Source organism: Barbus barbus (assembly GCF_936440315.1).
Source record: "Barbus barbus genome assembly, chromosome: 15".
NCBI classification, from domain to species: domain Eukaryota; kingdom Metazoa; phylum Chordata; class Actinopteri; order Cypriniformes; family Cyprinidae; genus Barbus; species Barbus barbus.
In genome coordinates, this window is record NC_136743.1 from 2,210,539 (window position 1) to 2,234,131 (window position 23,593).

General features: G+C 36.0%; 1 protein-coding gene across 1 annotated transcript; it reads right to left on the reverse strand.

Moving 5' to 3' along the window:
* Positions 1 to 12,751: 12,751 nt before the first annotated feature.
* LOC306881079 (ras-related protein Rab-11B) lies at positions 12,752 to 22,546 on the reverse strand. Its single transcript, XM_079434983.1, has 5 exons — positions 22,341 to 22,546; positions 18,256 to 18,451; positions 15,639 to 15,832; positions 14,245 to 14,325; positions 12,752 to 13,235 (listed from the first exon to the last, which is right to left on the reverse strand). The coding sequence occupies exons 1-5, from the start codon at positions 22,378 to 22,380 to the stop codon at positions 13,090 to 13,092; spliced, it is 657 nt and encodes a 218-aa protein (XP_079291109.1). The 5' UTR covers positions 22,381 to 22,546; the 3' UTR covers positions 12,752 to 13,089.
* Between the last annotated feature and the right edge of the window lie 1,047 nt (positions 22,547 to 23,593).

Here is a 23,593-nt window from a genome sequence, read left to right on the forward strand (position 1 = left end):
TGTGAATTTTTCAAATAAAAGATCAAAAGGATTAACAGTGCAGATTAATTTTCACAGCCTTCTTTGATCATATTTACCAAGGGTGCCAATATTTCTGACCACGACTACTGTATGAATGAGCAAATGAATAAATAAAATATCTTTAAATGAGTGAATGAATAAATATTTTTAAAATTATTAAATAATTATTTATTTGTTTATTTATTTAATTATTTAATTATGTTTTTAACGATTTATTTATACATTTCAACATTTATTTAATGATTTAGTTTTGAGTAATTTTGCCCTCCATAGCAACTAGTTTGACGTCTTTAATATGACATATTTCTGAGTGAAAAGGACATTCAATAAGAAACAAGCAAACAGAAGTTAATTTCATCCATCAGAAATTGATTGTAAAGTGTTTCTATATGAAGGTGGTTTTAAAATAAGAGCTGAAAATGAAAAGCAAATCATTTAATTCTGATAAAAGATTATGAAGACGAGTGTTGTTTCTCTTTAAAAATGGATTGATTTCATGTCAGCTTAAATCTGTTTCATTCATCAGCATCATCATGATCAGTTTCCTGTCTCTCTCTCTTCCTTCCTGTTTGTCTCTGTTATTTACTCATTCCTCATCCCCCTCCTCTGTGTGTGTGTGTGTGTGTGTCAGTACGCTGAGGGCAGATATTGGGTTTACTCTCCGGTGCTCCAGCGGAGGAAGCTCAGCTCCTGCAGTGTTGTAAGTTAACGGAACTGAACACCTGAGAGCAGGACGTCCCAACCACCATAATATCATATTATAAAGACTATGTTTGAATTTCATTTGACATTGGCATTTCTATTACAGTCTCACAAACACTTGGTTGGGAAATCCTGCTGCAGATTATAGTTTTAGGGTTTTATTAGAGGTCTTACAATCCAGTAGCTCACCTTCATGTGTAGTATTTCACCCCCTGATAGACAAATGTATGATTCCTGATAATACTTTTCACATTGCGTTTGTAGTACGGAAACGTCTCGGTTACGTACGTAACCCTCGTTCCCTGATGGAGGGAACGGAGACGTTATGTCGTGACGACATAGGGGATTTACTTGGAAGCCCCAATCATCTCTGACTTAAGAGAAAACGCCAATGAATATTGGCTAGTGGATTTTGCATACCTGAGCCACTCCCCATGCATACGGGTATAAAAGGGCGACAGGTGCATCCACTCATCAGGTTTTACCCGCTGAGGAGCCGAGAACGTGTCCCTGGCAACCAGCGATGGTTCAAGATTGTGGCATGGGGACATAACGTCTCCGTTCCCTCCATCAGGGAATGAGGGTTACGTACGTAACCGAGATGTTCCCTATCTGTCGGTCACTACGAGTTATGTCGTGATGACATAGGGGTCATATGGAAAGCGCCACAACCGGAACCCCGTCACGACCTTGTGCATGCAGATGTTGACAAGCTGGCGCGTGACAGACAAATGTCATGCGAAGGTCGCAACCTTCCCATCGCCCCAGCGCAATTCGCTAACCTTGGTGCCCGCAGGGACCACTGAGTACATTGCTGATGGAGATAGCCAAGCCGCTGTTCCTTTCCCCAAGAAATCAGAAGGGATTTCAACCTTCTATGAAAGACCGCTTCAAGTCTTTCCTATTTGTTGTTACAGCTTGGCGGTAACGACGGGGAAACGAGCCTTCCGGAGAAGGGCGCTACGGAGGCCACATCCTGGCTGCTCCCCTGCTGTCCAGCTCTTGAGGACTTTTATGCGGGAATGGACACTATAAAATCTGCACTTTATTGTGTCAGCCATTTTGGGAGATGGACTGCTGCTTTTTAAACTGATGTACATATTCTTGGATTGTCTGTATAAATAAACGTTTCTACTTTTTATGAAAATCAAATTTTTAAACTGGGGTTTCAAATCTGTTTTTACTGTTTTAATTTGCTAAAGTTTTTTTTTTTACCTCCGAAGGGAGGTAACATGTGGAGACACTGATATGGACTGGCCCAGGCCTGGGGCAGTGCTACATACGACTGGACCCTGGGGCAGATCCTACCTATGAGTAGGGAGGAGGGCTGCCAGCAGGGCCTGATAGAGCTCTGTCAAAGGGAAGACACGGGTTTACCGTGAGGGAAACCGTACCGTGGACGAATACACGTGTGGGATTACCCGAAGGGAATCAGGCCATACGGACATCTAGCCGAGTACAGGGGCTGACCGGAGAGCCGGGCGAGCTAGCACCAGTACTGGGCCTGGAGTGCCGGGGGCGCTGGAAAACTCCACCAGGGTTTGCCGTCCGGGGAACTGAACTGAAGGAGGACAAAAAAGGCGCTCGTATCGCCGGGTGAGGGGGAATGGCGCAGCAAGCGTGACACCGGCCAACTCTTCCTGCCACTTACCTGTTACCCAACACACGGGAAGAGACTGGCTCAACGCGGAGACTGTAAAATCTCGCGAAGGTGTTCGGTGTCGCCCAGCTCTACAGATGTCTGCCAAAGAGGCGCCGTGCGCCAACGCATAGGAGGAGGCAACACTCCGTGTGGAGTGAGCCCTCACCCCAAGGGGGCACGGCTCGCCTTGGGATTGGTACGCCCAGGCGATGGCATCCACTATCCAGTGGGCCAACCGCTGCTTGGAGACAGCCTTCCCTTTCTGCTGACCTCCGTGGCAGACAAAGAGCTGCTCAGAGCTTCTGAAGCTCCGGGTGCGTTCCACGTATATGTGCAATGCTCTTACGAGACACAGCAACGCTAAGGCTGGATCTGCCTCCTCCGAAGGCAGTGCTTGCAGGTTCACCACCTGATCGCGGAAGGGCATGGTGGGAACCTTGGGCACGTATCCAGGCCGGCGTCTCAAGACAACGTAAGAGTAGTCCGGCCCGAACTCTTCGCTCACCGAAAATGCTTGGAGGTCCCTTTCTTGATGGAAGTGAGCGCGGTCAGGAGCGCTGTCTTAGCCGACGGGAATTTCAGCTCGACTGAGTCCAGCAGCTCAAAGGGACCCCTCTGAAGTCCAACCAGGACGATAGAGAGGTCCCAGGAGGGCATTAGGGGTGACCTAGGGGGGTTCAACCTCCAGGCACCCCTCATGAACCTCACGATGAGAGCATGCTTTCCCAGGGACCGGCTGTCCACTGCATCGTGATGGGCCGCGATAGCAGCCACATACACTTTCAAGGTGGAGGGTGACAGCCTACGCTCCAACATTTCTTGCAGGAAAGAAAGCACTACTCCAATCGTGCATCTTCGGGGGTCTTCCCGGCGAGAAGAACACCAGTTCGCCAGATGCCAGATGCACTGCCAACAGCTCCAGGCACTTGATGTGCCAAAGCAGTCGAGGCCCCGTCCAGAGCCCCGAGGCTGCCTGCCCGTTGCATGTAGCGCCCCAGCCCGTACTGGAGGCCGGTTGATGTATGACACAGCAGCAGTGCGGACCAACACATGCTTGCCTAGCAGCAGTGGCCGAAACTGCCGCAAGGCCAGATGCACTGCCAACAGCTCCAGTCACTTGATGTGCCAAAGCAGTCGAGACTCCGTCCAGAGCCCCGAGGCTGTGACAACAACATGCCGGGACACTTGTTCTAAGGGCACCCCGGCCCGTAGGAAAGCAAGGTCTGTCCAGGGGCTGAAGGAGCGGCGACACTCCCGTGTGATATACACCCGAAGTGAACCGCGGCGCCATGCCCACCTCGGGACTCGGGAGTGCAACCAGTGCTGAAGTGGTCTCATATGAAGCAATCCGAGCGGCGTGACTGCAGCTGCGGATGTCATATGCCCCAGGAGACTCTGAAACTGTTTCAGTGGCACCACAGTCCTGCCTCCGAAGGAACTCAGGCAGTTCAGCACTGATTGGGCGGGCTCATCCATGAGGCGTGCCGTCATACTCACCGAGTCTAACTCCACATCGAGAAAAGAGATTCTCTGCACAGGGGAGAACTTGCTCTTTTCCCAGTTGACCCGAAGCCCCAACTGGCTGACTCACCGCAAGACAGGTGCATTCCGAGCTACCACTGAGGTCTCGAGAACGCCGCTGTACTTGGGAGGTCACCTGGCAAACTGAATTTTGCCGAGTCGAATTGTGCGCGCGAGCCACCGAGACGGGCTGGGTAGCCACGCTTCCAGACGCCGTGCAAGGGGCTCCAACGGCCCAATCGACGTACCTGCGGTGGTGCAGCACAGAGGAGTAGGGCTGGATGGTACAGAAGGCAGCGTGTTCTGAAGCATCCTTACCGAACTCCCTGGGTCCCAAAGGGGACTGGCTAGAGGTGCGTGGGGAGGCACTGCGTCCCCGAACCGCACTCTCTTGGCCGCTGGCAAGATGGGTCGCGGGCGAGAGTGAGGAGGCAACGCGTTGCACACTGTCAACCCGCGAACCTGATAACCCGGAGGAAAAGGAAATTTGCTCTTTCTTTTGACAATGTGGGTACCGCTGGCCCTTGAGGCGGAACAGAATGAAATGATTCTCCCCCAGCCCTCCTTCGGGGGAAGGAGCGGCGCTGACCTCACCATCTCCTGAGATAGAGCAGCTTCCCACATCTCCGGGTTGCCTGTGTCAGGGCCGTTTTATCGTCTCCTTGGACGATATCGGGGCCAGCTGGAACACGGGGGGCACCACACTCCTGCAAGAGGCTCGACGCACCAGCACAAAGCGGAGCAGCTCAGGGGAACACAGGAGGGGGCCCGCGCCCACCAGCAGAGCGGTGCATCACGCTGGGGCAAGATGTGCTGGACGGCCTCGGTCTGCTGCAGTACTGCCGAGAACTGCTGGGCACAGTCCTCGACAGTGTCGCCGAACAGTCCAGCCTGGGAGACGAGAGCGTTAAGAAAGTGTACTTTGTCGACTTCGCCCCTCTCAGCAGGCTGAGCCATAGACGGCACTCTTGGACCACAAGTGTGTGGACATCGCCTTCCAGAGGGACTGTGCTGTGACTTCCGTCGCCAGTCGCTGAGCGCAGTTCCTGCGTCAACCTCGGGTTGGTACTACCCTCGTGCATTTAATGCCTTGGCTTGTGTACTCGATAGAGTGTTGGAAAATCCATAAATTGCATACTTACTGAAAATGTGCATACTGTGCACTGCATACGCATTGCATACAGCCAAACTAGTGTGAGTATGATAGTGTGTGTTTGGAGTTTTATTCTTCCACTAAATGTTGAATGTTTCTAGTCTCCTCATGCGTTTGCTCTTTCTGTCTCTGTCTGTGTGTTTGTGTTTCATGCGTCTGCGCGGCTCCATCTCTCTCTGTGTGTGTGTGTGTGTGGCACCCTCTGCTGTGGCGGTGGTGTGTCTGCAGACTCCAGAGGACAGGAGTTGGGTTTATTTGCCCCTGCATTACGGCTCAGAGCCTCACAGTGAAAGCGACACAGTAAGTTTGGGCTTCCAAACCAAAGCACTTCCCCAAACGGATCCCTGGCCATTCAGAAACCCTCCAATTCAAGAGCTACACCTCTGCTTATCGCTTCAGTGATCCTCACTGTCCATTCATTCATTCATTCATCTGTTCATCAAGTCCATAAATTAGTAAAAAGTCTTAAAGGAATGGTTCCCTCAAAAATGATAACGGTCATTTACTTACTTTATTATTATAGTATTATTATACTTATTAACTTACTTAATGATTAAAAAATACAGTATCACATTTTTAGCCCTAATCCATATTTTAGGTAATTAATTATAATAATATATATTTATATAATTATTTAATATTATTATAAAATGAATAAAATTGATAAAGCTTCTATTATATTATATTATATTTAAAATGATGAATAGATATTTAGCTGAAATGCTCTACAATGAATACAATGAAAAACATACTATATATATATAGTATATTATTTAATGTATAGTATTTATATATTAAATGAAATATATAATTTTATATTTAGACAGATAACAGTGAGCTATATTATATATTCTCTATTCTATAATTATATTACTTATATTACATTATATATATATATATATATATATATATATATAATATATTATGATATATATAATATATAAATGTTATTGTATTTAACATTTACAAAGATAACAGTAAAATATAATTATATATTTATATAATTATTTTACATTATTATAAAATGTATAATGTTTATGAAGCTTTTTAATTTTTATTATTAATCATTCTAAAAGTAGATTATATTTAAAATGAGTATATTATATTTTGACAGATAACAGTGAAATATAAATATATGTATAGAATTTTTATATTATAATAGAATGTATAACATTTGTAAAGCTTATTTTTATTCTTAAATATATATGTACATTATGTTTAAAATGAAGTATATTTATAACAGTGAAATATAATTATATATTTATTGAATTGTTTTATATTATTTTAAAATGCATAACATTTATTAAGCTTATTTATATTATTAATGTTTATAACTAATGCTGTCCAATAAATTGCATAATTTTTTCCTTATTTATTATTCCAAAAGACTTGCACTTGTGTGTAAATAAGGACAGCATGTTTGTTTTGGGGTGAACTGTTGCTTTAAACAGTGAAGTGCTGCTGTGACAGTGTGTGTCCTTCAGATGTGTTCATTAGCATGAGCTGCGGGACGCTTCAGCTGCTGAGTCATATCACGTTCAGCTCTGAGCCTCATCACACACACACACACACACACACACACACACACCGCAGGCTCTTCTGTGTGAGTGTGTGTGCAAACAGTTCAAGGGCATGCTTGTGTGTGTGTGTGTGTGCAGTTCATGCAGTTAGTAGAGGAATCTCGGGGGCTGCATCCCAATTTGCATACTGTACTGCCTAGTATGAAAAATTAGGGTTATAGCATCCTAAAATATATTATAATATAATGAAGGATGCCAAATATGTCTGGTTTGTGCTTAAACATCCGTTCATTATTTTTGGCCTAATATTCCTCCTTGCGCTGTGAAGAGTGAGGAGTGACTGTTTTCTGAAGAATTTTAGACAAAAGCTTTGCATTTTTATTAGTTATAAAAAGGTTCTGATGTTTTCCAGATGCTAATTCCAAAATTATTAGAAAAAAATCGATATCACACCTTAAATAAATGAACTATATGTGCGTAGTTAATTATATTAATATTATAAAATATTAATATTTATATGATTTTTTTTATAAAATATATAACATTTATAGCTCATTTATATTATTAATAAATATATAGCATATTTATATAATATTTGGTATAATACAATATATTATATTTATATTATATATTATTTTATATATCTATATATATACAGTATACAATATATACAGTATAATATATATATATATATATACATACACACACACGCATACATACAGTATATATATGCATGTAGTTTTTTGGTTGGTAGTGTCTCAATCTTACTCTCACTGCATACTCTCTGTCTGTAAGTACGTACTTGAGCGTGCAAAGCAGATGCAGTGTTTTTATGAACATCTCTCTGTCTCTGTGTGTGTCTGAACAGTAATCTGGATGTTCAGTAGACGTCTGAAGCGGTTTAGCTGTGCTCCAGCATGGATTCTGCTCTTCTGAGCACGAGCGAGACGGACCGAAGAACCTTCCAGACAAAAACCCTGTTCCTTTTCTACCTGGGTGCCACTTCCTGATCGATTCCCCTCAAGAGCAACGTTAGCTCTCAGAAAATCCCTTGTGTGTTTGTGAATCCAGACGTCAGGACGTGCATCGACTCCCTCAAATACATCTCGTCAGTTTCCAAGTTGGTGACGACCCATAATGCACTAGACTAGATTTAATGTCTTCAATCATTCCATGAACGACGTGACTCTTCCTGATCTGTCTCTATCCATGCGTCCAGCGTGGAGCTTCCTCATTATGCATTATGAACTCCTCCTCGTGATTGCATGTAATTACATTATATATTTTTTATTTGTGTACATCTGAGATGTTCGGAGTGGAATACAGTTAAAATATGCGATAAAAAGTAAAGATTTGAGACTGAAAGCATTGCTGCAGATGACTGAACACATATCATGTGACGCTGGAAGCTGCTGTGAAACATATCAACATCACGTGAGTCGTGTGTTTTTCTATCAGTCGTGTCGTCATTTGTCAGGCAGATGTGCTCCTTTTTGTATTACTTTCTCTGTATTTTTCATAAGTCAGATGAATTTTATTATAGATCATTGTTGGTCTGTTAAAACACGCTGAATTCTCTCTATTCAGATCAACACATTACAGAAAAACATTTTTTTAAATAAATTCTTAAACATCCTTAAAACGAGATGCATTTACTTGAGAATTACATTTTTTGAATGTCTATTATAATTTTATAGCTTTATAATTCATAATTAGAATTTAGAATAGTTTTTTGAGCTATTATTATTATTATTATTATTAATTTATTATAAATATATTATTTAAAAAATACATATTCCATTTTAGGAACAGTTACCAATATATAGTTTTCCTTTTAAAAACATGTTTTATTTATTGTCATCTTTTATCGATATAATTTATGAATGTCTATTACAGTTTTATAGCTTTATTATTTATAATTATAATTTATAATTTAGTATAGTTAGTTTTTTATGGGCAAAGTGTTTGTTTTATTTAGTATTTTAAACAGTTATTATTATTACTATGACTGCAAATTATTTTATTAAAAAATATTTTAGAATTATATTTATAAATATAATTTTTAATTTAATAGTTTAAGTATGAAAAGTACTTCATTCACAGCATCATAATATTTTGCTTCTCAAATAAATGCATCTTATAATATTGCTGGAAAACATATATTTTTATGATGCACTGAGCGTTCTCTATAGAGTCAATATCTATAATGACAATCTCACAGATGTTTTGTAAGTGATAGAGAGTGTACAGTATGTTTGTAATCATTCAACATGAAATCTGAAGTTTTATGTTAAGATTGATCGTGTTTGTGAACTGACAGAGAAAGACTCGAAACGCTAAAATTTCAGCTTTTAAAACCTTTTCATTCTGCTTTTTTAAGCTTTACTCCATTTCAACAAAGAGTTTCTAATCATCATTTTTCTATTAAAATAATGTTTTATTTATTGTCATCTTTTATCTATGTAATTTTATTGATGTCTGTGAAAACTATATAGTGTTTTATATGTTTTATGTCTTTTTTTGTTTTGTTTGTTAAGGTTAATTTCAGATTTGCTGAATATCATAATTATGGTCACAACAGGAATTTATATACAGTACATATGTTAAAATACAGAATCTGACATAAAAATAATTCACGCACATGCTAAATTTTGTAAAATCAAAGAAAAGTCACATTTACAATCATAATGCATTTAAAATGGAACTAAAAATTGGATATAGTTTTAAGATTTTATTTATATGTTTTCAAGTCCAGTGGCAATACTTTCAAAATTTACAATGTCCATTTTAACGTGTTTTTGTTTCCTCTGTGAGTTGGAAATGATACTTTTTATTAAACCTGCATCACTTCTTCAATGCTCAGTTTGGGTTTTAAAGGATAAAATGGCCTTATTTGGACAGTGAAACTATCAATATTATCAAAATCATGCATTTCTCATGTTTCGTGGTGCGAGTCTTTGTAGTATAATGTACAATATGTTTTGAAGTGTAATAATGTACTGTATGTGTGAAGTAATGAGAGGCTGCATGTTCAGGGCGTTTGGTTTGTAGTTCTTCAGACGTCTGCTGTGAAGCTCTTGAGTATCTACAGTCTGCCCTCAGTAACTAATGTGTGTGTGTGTGTGTGTGAGACTGTACATATTTTTGGTCACTGGTTTGAGGAAGGTCTGTGCTGTACTTTAGGCTTTGTCATTCATTTCTGCAGCTCTTTTCTGGTGAGACTCGGTGCATGTGAACGTCTGTAAGTGTCCGTCTCTAACACTAAACATCCACGGCCTGTGTGTCTGTACAGATTAATGATGATGTAAAAATAAAAACAAACCATACCAATAAAGACTATATGGAAAATAAACCTCTCTTTTGATTTTGCATTTAAATCTGCTTTTGTGTGAGTGAATCTGTTTCTTCTCAGGTCTAAAAGCACGTTTAGTGTATTCTGGGTGAAAACAAATGACATGCAAAGAGTGTCGGCCACATTTATGGAGGAATCATTTACATTGTCTTATATACACATCATTATAGACATCAACTTTTAAAAATAGCTTTAGAATTTTTCAATCTTCCAGTGAAATGTACAGTTTTTTAATATACAAATCATTTACCATAATGAGAATTTGAGGGAAATTGTCTTGTGAAAATATTGCATTGAAAAAAAGAGTAAAATCTTAAAACTGGATTCAGTTTCTTTATGCAAAATATAACAATTTCCTTTGATTTTGGAGTGAAATGTGACTCCAGTATAATTTCTTTCAGTTTATAATTTGTATTATTATTATTTGTAAAAATGTTTTGAAAGCTGCCATTGAAAAAGAATTTGAGTGATGAATTATGTGTAATATCTACTTCTCATATTGGTCTAATCAGACTGATCATTTAACCCTAGAAATGCATCGTCAGTTTACATCTTTTTTTGTTTTCATGCTTTTTTTGTCATCATTTTATGTTTTTATGCTTGTGTTTTGATTGTGTGGCGTTTCTTTTCATCCAGTGATGACCTGAAGAAACCAGCCACTGATGAAACATCACAGGAAAATCACCAAAATCCAAAAAAAGTCAGATTTTCTGTGAATAATTAGTTCAATTTAAATGTTTTTGAGAGTCTCTTATGTTCACCAAGGCTGCATTTATTTGATGAAAAACAGTTCAATACTGAAATACTATTACAATGTAAAATGCCTGTTTTCTATAGTAATTTATTTCTGTGATCAAAGCTGAATTTTCAGTGTCACATGATCCTTCAGAAAAATATGCTGATTTGCTGCTCAAGAAACATTTCTGATTATTATCAAGGTTGAAAACAGTTGTGCTGCCCAATATTTTTGTTGAAACGGTGATACATTTTATTTTTCATGATTTTTTGATGAATAGAAAGTTTGAATTAGAAATTATTTATTTGAAATAGAAATCTTTTGAAACATTATAAAAGCCTTTAGTGTCACTTTTGATCAATTTAATGCAGCCTTGCTGAATAAAAGCACTTAAAAGATTCTAATTGAGCACTACTACAGGGTGCTTGCATCAGTAATGATAGCGGATGTCAAACGTTCAGCTGTACTTTTGAAGACTCTGTTATTTCTGCTGTGTGTTGATGCATGAGACGGCAGCGGCTCTTATCGGCGCTCACACACTTCCTGCAAACACACACATCCAATAACCATTCATTTCCATTCACAGCAACTCAACAGGACACATCCAGAGAAACTAGTGCAGGTCAAAGTTTCTCATTCATCCTGAGATCAGACTTCAGCCAATCAGAGCTCAGCGTGAGACGGAAACGAAGTATTTTCTGTCCTACAGCAATGCATTTCACTAAAAAAAACCCTATTATAATAATAAAACGTACATTATAATATATTCATAATAGAAGTGCAACATGTATTTTTAAAAACTGAACTACAATTTATTAATATTGCTCTCAATTTAGAGATATTACTATTTTTGAGTCAGTTTTTTTAGTGTTTAATATTTTTATAATGTTTCAATAGCTTGTAGTTATAATTTGGTATAGTTTATTATTTTTTTTACTTACTCTATTTGCAAATAGTTTTTCTTATTTCTGAGAAATCATTAGTTATTATTTTCATGATCATTGCCAGTGACTTCTTTTATTTGATCCATAATGACTATTTCTTATTCATAATGTGAATATGAAGATTTTTTTCTTATTTTAAGCAATTATTAATATAATTGTCAATGCAGTATGAAAACTACTTTCTTATTATTTTTCCCATAATGCAATGTTCTGTCCAGAGATGCAGGAGAAAGAGTAAGTGGATCATTTCATGTGTACATATTTATTTTGATGCATAATTGATGCAATAGGTTAGTATTCACAATTTAAGCATCGTTTTATTTTTAATTGAAAATGTTGATAATTACAAATAGTTGTGTGTGTGCATGTGTGTGTGTGTGTGTGTTCACAGCGAACCTCCAGACCAGCATTCATGAGAATTCATAGAGACATTAATGTGTGTTTGACAATAATGAACCTACACATATTTAAAAACAATGCATACACACACAAAACAAATCCCAAAAGAACAGAACTATATGCATATCAAATAAATAGTGCTGTAACAGGTGAGCTCTCATCTGGTATTGAGTTTTTTTGCTGATCTATATTTGTTTCCACGTGACTGTGTTTGTTATTTGATGTACCAGAGTCCTGCCACAGATGTGTTTGTGAAGGCGGGACTTCCTGTCTGCTGTAAATATCACTTCCTCCTCTCATAGTGTTAATGAGTAAGGAATAGAAAGCTCTGATATCAGACTCAACTAGCAGCTTTATCAAGGTTAAATGCTTACAACTAGTACTGTCAGTCTAGTAGCTTGATTTCACTACTTTGCTGAAGAATATCAAGGTCAGTCTCAAGAAATCATAGGTTATACAGTATTGAATAAGAAAAAAACATATTACTGCATTACAATAATTTAATGAGGGAAATTCATGAAAATGTGAATATATATGTTGAATTAACTTTGCATTCCCAAATATTTGGAAACATTTTACTTTTGAGTATTTCATAATATACTAAAAAGTATTGAGTAATTTTATATATAAGAATTTTGCATTACTGTAATATATATATATATATATATATACATACACCTTTAATACAAATTTGAGGGGGGAAATTATTTAAAAATGATATTAATATTATTAATTATATGATTCAAATTTCTTCTGATTTTGGTGTGAAATATGCCCTGCCATGATCTTGAGATTCAGCTGATGGTAGCAGAGGACATCTGAGGGAAGGTAAAGGTATTTTTGTCCATGTATCTGTATGATTGTGTAATATTTACTTGCATTGATAAACCTAATTTTCATACCACAGACTTGCAGCTAATAAACCAGAGCACAGTCAGATACTGTAAAAGTTTACTCATGGCAGTCGTATGTGTGTATGTGAGTGGACAAGCTATCAAAAAGAAAAAGATATGTATATATTACACTAATAACACAGAACATTAGCGCATGACATGGTGAGGGAGACGAGATGAGTGACAGGTGAGGCTGGTTGTCATGGTTACAGGTTTTGGCAGCACTGCAGTTTGTTGCCCTTCTGGCCGTCTGTAGTCGGTGGGACGCTGATGTCCACCACGTTGTTTCCCGGTGACTCGTCGTGAGCCGATCGGTCAGCGATTTGCTTCTGTGATACGATGCGATAAATTTCTACAGATGCAGGAGAAACGGAGAGAGAACGAGTGAGAGAATGAATGCAGATTAATGCCAATAAAACAGAGTTTCAGACTAATAAATCTGTCTGGATGAGCCTCATTCAAAGTCACTGTAAAACAGCTTGCTGTTATGGTTATTATAAACCCATACATGTACATTTTTCCCATAATCTTTTTTTATTAATTTTATTACACATTTTTTTCAGTTATAATGTTTATTTATAATATTATTTAGTTTTCAAAATTCAAATTTTATTGCTGTAAGTATATATATATATATATATATATATTATTATTATTATTTTTTATTTTTTTAATAAGTAATTGAGGGTAATATTGCAGAAAAAATTAAAAATCTTAAAACAGGATTCAGTTTCATGCACTTTACAATTAACTATTTTTATTTCTTTTTTATATATATTTCATATTTTATATATATATATATATATATATATATATATATATATTCAGTATTTTGGTTTTTATATATTTCTTCGTATTATATATACTCCAACTTTAACTTATTTATTTTTCTTTAGGCTTTTCAACTAATATTTTTGTTCTATTTATTTCAGCTTTAAGTTAACAAGAACGTTTTTAATAGGTTTAGTTTTAATGTATTACATTCATTTCTTGAGTATGTGAATGTCAAATTTTCATTTGCTCATTCAGTTTATCCTTTTTTTTTTTTTTTTTTTTTTTTTATAACATGAAACATAAAAATATACTGAATCACTCTGAATCATGGCCAAACTTTAGACCTGATGCTGCGTTGCATCATCTAGTAAAGAATGCGGAATCGCATCATTTTAAGTGTGAATATTTACACCCCTGTCTAAAATATCTCTAAAATCCCCATAATTCTGCAGCTTACCAGATGGCAGATGCTGCACTATTAAAGTTACATAAGACGCCACTGTAGCTGTCATGGGAATCATGTTATTTGGTTTATTGCTGCTGTGAGGAAGCGTTTGACTGGAATGATGCTTCATATGGGTTTGTACCTGATAGGATGTTCTTGAATGCCTCCTCCACGTTAGTCGAGTCCAGAGCGGACGTCTCGATGAACGACAGGTTATTTTTCTCTGGAAGCAAGCAGAAGCTGTTTAATATCACCTGCTCTTAAAATATCCACTGACAAGATAAAGCTTCACACAGAATGAATCGTGTTTATAAAACATGAGCAGAGAGAATTTCTGTGCAAATCTATTTGCATGCAACAATTTTAATATTTTTGAAAGAAGTCTCTTCTGCTTACCAAGGCTGTGTTTATTTGATCAAAAATACAGTAAAACAGCTAAATATTATTACAATTTAAAATTCACGGATGATTAGAAAGTTCAAAAGAACAGCATTTATTTGAAATAGAATCTTTTGTTACAATATAAATGTGATCAATTTAATGCACCCTTGCGGAATACAAGTATTAATTTCTCCAATTTTTGAACAGTGTTTATCAGAATGGTTTAATGAAGATGTTTAGTTCTGTTCGAGGTTACTCTAATTTAGGTTCTGATTAATATAATAACCAATGTAGTTCAAGTTCATTTCTTATCCTAAATCAGAAAATTAGAATTATGAATCATTGTCGGAGCAAATATTTACACTCTTTTTAAAGGAATAGTCAGATTTGGAGAAATGTAGCATTGCATCAGTGTCTCAGCAATGGATGCTCTGCAGTGAATGGGTGCCGTCAGAATGAGAGTCCAAACAGCTGATAAAAACCACACCACTCCAGTCCATCAGTTAACATCTTGTGAAGACAAAAGAAACAAATCCATAATTAAGGCGTTTTTAACTTTAAACTGTATACGAGTCCATAATAACGCTTCCTCCAGTGAAAAAGTCCATCTCTCACATCAAAATCCAGCCACATGTTTGTTTAGAGCTGTTTTGGCTTGTAAACGGTGCTTGATCTGTGCAGATTTCTCTCCTGATTCAGACCAGACCACTTTCACTGGAGGAAGCGTTATTATGGATTATTTTGGCCGGAAGCGATGGTTTGAAGTTAAAAACGTCTTAATGATGGATATTTGTTTCTTACAAACACGCAGCTTTTGTCTTCTCCAGATGTTAACTGATGGACTGGAGTGGTGTAGATTATTGTGATGTTTTTATCAGCTGTTTGGACTCTCATTCTGACGGCACCCATTCACTGCAGAGCATCCATTGCTGAGACACTGATGCAATGCTACATTTCTCCAAACCTGATGAAGAAACAAACTCATCTACATCTTGGATGACCTGAAGGTGAGTAAATTTCCAGCACATTTTCATATTTGGTTGAGCTATTCTTACTTCTCCACAGATTTGCATCATGCCTACAAGGATCAGACAAACAAAAGGAGCAGCAGTTTTCCAGAGGATTGATGTGGTGTGTCTCTAGTGTCGGCTGTACCTGCGAAAGCGCGCGCCTCGTCGGTGGGAACGGCTCTCAGGTGCCGCAGGTCGCTCTTATTCCCCACCAGCATGATGACGATGTTGTTGTCGGCGTGATCTCGCAGCTCTTTCAGCCAGCGCTCCACGTTCTCATAGGTCAGATGTTTGGCGATGTCATACACCAGCAGCGCGCCGACCGCGCCGCGATAATACCTGCACACGTCAGAAAACCATAACCACAGTCTGAGCCAAAATAGCAAGCATTTTTTTACTTTATTTTAGTGCTATCAAAAGATTAATCGCATCCAAAATAAAAGTTTTTGTTCACATAATATATGTGTGTGTACTGTGTATATTTATTTTGAATATATAAACACAAACACATGCATGTATATATTTATGAAAAATATGTTATGTTAAATATAATTAGATATAATATAAAATACAAGAATATAAATATAAATATATACTGAAAGTGTGTGTATTTATATATATACATAATACATATACACAGAACACACATATATATTTTGTAAACAAAAACTTTTATTTTAATTTTCATGTAATAATTATATTTTAACAAATTAACAAAAATGTTTTTAAGTTTTAGTTTACAATAATAACCCGCTTTCACCTTTACTATTGCTCATAGTTCAATGTTACTTATTTTATTTTGTTAGTAAATTATTTTATTTTTATTTTTTTCAATATTGCTATGGCAACATATTTCAGTTAGTTGCCTGGGCAACATTGCAAATTTATTTAGTTAGTAAATAATTTTTTTTATTATTATTATTTAGTTAAAGGTGCCATAGAATGGAAAACTGTATTTACCTTGGCATAGTTGAATAATAACAGTTCTGTACATGGAAATGACATACAGTGAGCCTCAAACACCATAGTTTCCTCCTTCTTATGTAAATCTCGTGAATAAAAAAGACCACTGAAAAATAGGCGAATCAGAACATAACACCGACTGTGACGTTACAGTTGGGATCACTAATAGTTACGCCCCCAACATTTGCATAAACCCGCCCATGTTCTATGCCAGCCGCCAGCCGAACCATCAGAAGTTCTGCAGGTATTGTGAAGAAACAATCGAGGACAGCAGTGAAAATGGCAGATCATGGAAATAAATGAAGTGCAGGGATGGGTTGGTGTCTGTATTCAGAAAGGCACGGAAAGCAAAAAACGCATTCTAATAAAATAACGCAAGCCACTGAAGGGACATGGTTAGCTCCTTGCTAGGGGTAGCCTGTTACATTACAGAACATAAGATTTCACTTTCCACATAAACAGAGTAAGGATAGATGACTGATGATGATGGCGAATGATTTACAGATCCTGAGCACCACTGACAAGCATCTGATCTTGTAAAATGTGTGGTAAGTACTGCCGCTCCTTAGTATAAACAGAGTACATGCGATCGCAAATCTCGAAAGCGAAAGTAAAAAGCGATTGTGCATTTGAAAGCAGTTTCAGTGCCCTGCATATTAATAGCAGCTCCCTGATGCCCGAATTTTATATACAGTATAATTACCCGACGATATAACAGCGAGAGAAAGTATTGAAATATATATTTTCCCAGTGTTTCCTTCCTGCTGTGTGAGCTACTGAAATGAGCTGCACTGTGAAACAGCCAATCAGAGCAGAGCTCAACATTATTATTCATGACCCTTCCAAATGAGCCAATAACAGACCATTTCATTCCAGGGAGAAATCCTAGTGTTTTAAATGCACATGTAAAACTGTTTCTGGAGAATTTCTGCCCTTACCTAAGCCACATACCTTCAATCAGAGAACAATTTAAAATATTGAATCAATGCATTCTGGCACCTTTAATCATTTTAGTTTACTTTTTTAGTTTAGTTTTAGTTTTTCATCTAATATTTATATTTTAACAAATTAAGAAAAATAGCTTTTGCTATATATACTATTGATATAGTATTGCTATTGCTATAGAGGTTTGATCACATTGCTAACACTAATAAAAAATACAATAGCTCAAAAATGAAAATAAAAGAGTTTAATGGCTGAGGTGAAGGATGCAAATGTTATTTTTGGCATAGCGGAACCAAAACCACATTTGTTCACTTATCAACAGCCACAAATGCAAATAAGTTTGTGGCATATTTGTTCTGTGGCAACTTGTTTCTTGCATGTTTTCTTGCATAAGAATTACTAACAAAAAGCACTGTTGGAACATGCATCATGATAGAACCATTATTATTATTGTTAACTAAAACTAAAATCCCAAAAAAAAAAAAAATGTATTACTTAAAATAAACTTTAACTGAAATATAATAAATACAATAAAAACTTGAATTTATTTTATTTCTAACCAGCAACATTATTCATTTTCATTTAGTTTAACTTGGTGTACTGACATAACAAAACCTAAAATTGCACTAAAAATATATAATTAAAAAATATTAATAAAAATGACAAAAACAAAGATTTCCAGAAATGTCAAAATTAAATGAAAAAGTAAAAATATTTTTTTTTAATTCTATTTAAAAATATGAATAAAACTATAACAGTATATCAATGATCCCAAAATAACACTGGGTAGAACTGCGGTATTATTTAAGTACTGTGTAAATACCCCAATACTAAATAAGCATGACTGTACTCACGCAGAGGTGATGGCCCTGTACCGCTCCTGCCCTGCTGTATCCCAGATCTGCGCTTTTATCGTCTTGCCATCCACCTGGATGCTCCTGGTGGCGAACTCCACTCCTATCGTGCTCTTGCTCTCCAGGTTAAACTCGTTCCGTGTGAAGCGCGACAGCAGGTTACTCTTCCCGACGCCCGAATCTCCGATCAGAACGACTGAGAGCAGAAGCAGACAAACAGACGCTCTGAGATCACAATATACTGACAAAATATTAACATACACTAGCATTAAGTTTGGGGACAGAAATTAATACTTGTATTCATCAAGGACACATTAAATTGATAAAAATTGATAGTAAGGACATTTATAATATTACAAAAAATATATATGTTTCAAATAACTGCTGTTCTTTTGAACTATCTATTCATCAAAGAATTCTGAAAAATAAAATGTATCACAGTTTCCACAAAAATATAAAGCAGAACAACAGTTTTCAACATTGATAATATTCAGCAAATCAGTATATTATTATGATTTCTGAAGATCATGTCACACTCAAGATGTATGCTGAAAATACAGCTGCGCATCACAGAAATAAATGACATTTTAACCACATATTCACAGAGAAAACAGCTATTTTAAATTGGAATAATATTTTTTACTGCAACTTTGATAAAGTAAATGCAGTCCTTGGTGAGCAGAAGAGACTTCTTCCAAAAATAATAAAGTCATTATTATTATTATTATTACTGTTATCATTACTGTTGTACTTTTCTTTTTTTCTTTTTTTGGATTAATTAATTTAATTTTTTTTATTATTTTGTTTAGTTATACTTCCAAACCCAACACCCAGTCACACACACACACACACACACACACACACAAACACACACACACACACTCATACTCACACAAACCATGTTGGCTGTCATGTATGTTTTGTTGACCCTGGTTACTCTGTATCTGATTTGTCACCTGTAAATAGCATGTTTGTTTGCATAATAAAAAAAATAAAAAAAAAAGTAATAAAAATACATTAAAAATAAAAAATAAAAAAAATAAAAAAATAAAGTCAACCCCAAACTTTTGAACACTAAAGCACATAAACATAGAGAAACAGAAAATATTATTTTAATCAATCCAATAATTGACTTAAAAAACCCCTAGCTTACAAAATAATTAAAAATTAAAACAAAATCCTGGTGGATCTTTTCAAGCTTCACTGAGACCGAGACGAGGCTAAAATATGAAAGGAAAACAGGTAAATAATCCCACTGTCATAATAAAAAAATGATGGAGAATATAGACAATAATAAAAAAAATTAAATCATGTTTATTTGTTCACCGTAGCCTAGCAAAATAATATTAACCTCTATAATAAAGGGTGCTCATTTGTCCAAATCCTGTATATTATTATGAATAATGCTATATCGTGCCAGTTTAATGACCAGTGAGAAAATATTTGTGGTTTGTAAACTTTCTTAATTCAGTTATGATTGACAGGTGTAACCAAAAGTTTATTTTGAACTGTGTGTCCTCAGCTCTCGCTTGTTTTTTTATTTTATTTTGAAGGCGCATTGCTCAAGATCTGATGGCTATATAATAGATCTGGAATATAATACATCTGATTTGAGATGCACAGTCTACCCCCAGATCCCGTTCACTTTCATTATGGCTCAGACAGTCTACAAAACTCATACCTCATACTGTGTTTCACATAAAAAAGCAGGTCATGGTGTGCATTGTGAACACGTTTGCATTGATTTCCTTCAGCTCCGGCTGATATCCACATGTTGTCTTTACTAGGAAGTCAAGTTGAACTTTGATCCTCACACTTTGCTGATTTGGTGAAAATGGAATGTAACAGATTTGCCGCGTCAGACTTTGATCAGGTGACGTGATACAATCAGAGTTACAAAGTAACCAATCAGCTGCAGGACAGAATAATTATCATCAAACATGTTACTTTTAAATGCGCTTTCTTCAAAAGTATACGCAATCCTACCCAGCTAACAAAAAATGTTCTATTAATGTTTTGCTAAAATTCCCATTAAGTTATGAAAATTATTTAGAGTATTTCTTCAAGGTTACGTGAACGTTAGAGAAACATTATTAGAATGTTACATTTAAATGTTCTCTCAATGTTTAAAACCCAGTTTTTCTTGGTTCCGTTTCATGATAATGTTATTTCTGAATGTTTTTTAAACTTAAAATTAAGAACGTTTCTTCTTGGTTATGTGATTTTTGAATGCTCTCTCAACATTTAAAACACCCAGTTTTTTTTTTTATTTAAAGATTTTTTTTTCAGTTATGTGAACATTCCTATCCATCATTTTAAAACATTATGAGAATGTTACATTTCAATGCTCTCTAAACATTTCAAAACCCATTTTTATATTTAAAGAACAATTTATGTGAACGTTAGCGAAACATTCCATTATATTATTTTACAAATGTTATGAGAATGTTCTATTCTTATTACTGAAAAGTGTCCCTGAATATGGTTCTGAACAAGTCCTGAGAACGTACGAATAACATGTTCTTAGAACGGTTCCTCTCAACATTACGAGAACGTATATAATATCCCATATTAACCCATTTAATCCAAAAATTTTCCCAGACATGAAAATATCCAAATGATGTCATTAGTAACCCTTTGAAATAAACGAGTTATTTTTTTTTATTTTTTTTGGAAAAGTGTGTGAAAATTTGTGTGACCGGTGGGATAACGTGTACTGAATTAACATATTTCTGCAGTCATAAAAATTGTTATATATCTTAGCCCAGCTATTTTAAACTGTTTGATCACATTCTAGGGTTACTATTATGCATAAAAAAACCTTATGCAACATTGATAGATAAAAAACTAAAAAATCAGCGCATTTCAAAATTGTTACTTTTTTTGTCAAATATAACATCAATTTTTTATATTAGTGCTACCAGCATTACAACATCAATATTGTACATTTTTTGTAACATTTGAATTTTTTATTTAGTGCAATATTTTGTCATTGCAACATTTTTTTTTGCTATTTTCACTAACAACTGCAATTTGATTTTATTTATTTAGTCATTTAGCAGATGCTTTTATCCAAAGTGACTTACAAATGAGGACATTAGAAGCAATCAAAACCAACAAAATTTTTAAAATTATTTTTTATTTTATTTTTTTATAAAAAGACATATAGATAAAATAAAATTAGAATAGAGAGTGCTAGAGTTAGAGGGTCGAGTAAAGATGGAAGAGATGAGTTTTTAGCCGTTTCTTGAAGATGAATTTATCTGTTCGGATTTATCTTGTAAACCTAAGTTCACTGTTATCCCAGCGTCAACATGTTTACTCATTCTATGACCACACTCAACAAAACTGAATAATTGTGGATTCATATATTAATATAGAGACACCCTAAAGATAATGTGTACCAAAAATCTTTATCTTGACATACTTTGCTAGCCTTTTGTTTTGGAGCTTTGATGCATTTATCATCTTCTCAAAGTGCAAACAGGAAATAAACTGCTGGTCATGTGACAATTTGCATTAATCATGTGAAGCTGCACATATTTAATTGAGACCCTTTATTTTGTCCATATTTACTAAAACATCTGTCAGTAAGGTTTTTAGAGCTTTATAAATGAAAACCTTTTTTACAGTCACTATTGTGGGATTAAATGGGTTAATGATGCCATAAGAACGTTCCATCAACATTATTTTAAGAGTATTTGCTCTAACATTTAGTGAAAGTTGTTAGCTGTTATAATCATCAGCTTCAATGGAAAAGCAGTGCAAAACAAACCAGCACCTCTAAACATGAGCTCAGTGTAGGGCTACAACTCATTTGGCATATATTTAATAATGCATGTTAAATTCCCATCATCTAGGCCCTGGTATCCCCAGATGTTTTACTGATCGATGGATGTGTATCGATGCCTCTGCGGGCGTTTCTATCTCAAAGCCTGTTATTTCTGCCATTATTTCAGACGGGTGCCACCGCTAAAGACGTTTCATGATACTACAGCCCGTCAGATCTATAGATCAGGAACAATGGATGGATTATGCATGATTATGTTACTCCTCTGCTCTGTATAATGCAATGCAGAATTTACCTTTGAACAAGAAATCGTATTCATCATCTCTGTTGGCCATTTTTAAGAAGCCCGCTCCGTCCTGCAGTCCGTCCAGAGGAAGGGAAATCAGATGAGGTTGTATTGATAACTCAACGTGAGAGGAAAAGATTCAAATGGATATTAAAGACACACAATGCGCCAGTGCTGCAGCTGTCACACCGCAGGAAGAGCGATCTGCTCGGTCTGCATGAGGGGAGGAGTCCCGCAGTCAGGAGCGCCGCGGCCGCCAGAGGGCGCTGGAAACACCGCTGTCTGCTCGGTGGGTCTTTCTATGGACATGTCCAGTTTTCTCTCCCAGGCCTAGCCTTTACAGAAATATTACACTTGAATAACACTTTAGGGTTACAATTTCTTAATATTTTAAAGTGAAACAATATGTTATATGAACAATTACACCTTCTTGAACCATCATGAAAAAATACTATACTATAGTGTTTTTGAGCCATACTCTAGTAAAGTACTTGAATTAATTTGTTGTGGTAATTCTATAGTTGCTGTGGTAATATAACAACTATAGTAATATAAACAAATTACTACGTTTTCTACAACTATAGGGAATACTATACTACAATTCACTACAGTTTACTGTAGTAAAAACTAAAGTATACTACAGTATTTATTACATTTTATCAGTTCTCTATAGTTAATATTACAGTATGCTGTAGCATTCATTAACAAACTGCTGTAAACACTAATATATACAGTATAATACACTTAACTATAGTATGGTTCAAAAACACAACAGTATTTACTATAAATTAGTATAGTATTTTTTAATTAATTATGCTATATAGAATTCCAGGCACCACAAAACTGCTTTATTTTGAGGTCAAAAACATTTAAAATACAATGAAAAAACAAAAAATATTATAAAATATATTATGAAAGTAGTGTTCCCCTGCAGTTGTGTCACTTGTGTTACAGTTTAACAAAAATCATTTATTTTGAAATAAAAATTCCTATTTCCTGAAGATCTATGAAGGAAGGCCCATGATAAGTCCACTGTATCTTTACAGTTATCAGAAATTTTCTCATTTATCTCATGATTTCATGTGAAGCTTTTAGTTGAACTCACTGGTAGGACCTGCTTTATTGTTAGGGAATTGTAAAAAACCTAGAATACAATTAAACTACTTAATTTAGTGGGTATATCATGACTGACAACATGTGTTTGATACCTTGCAGGGGTATAAAATGCATTTTTCATGAAAATTGAAAATTGTCACCCACCT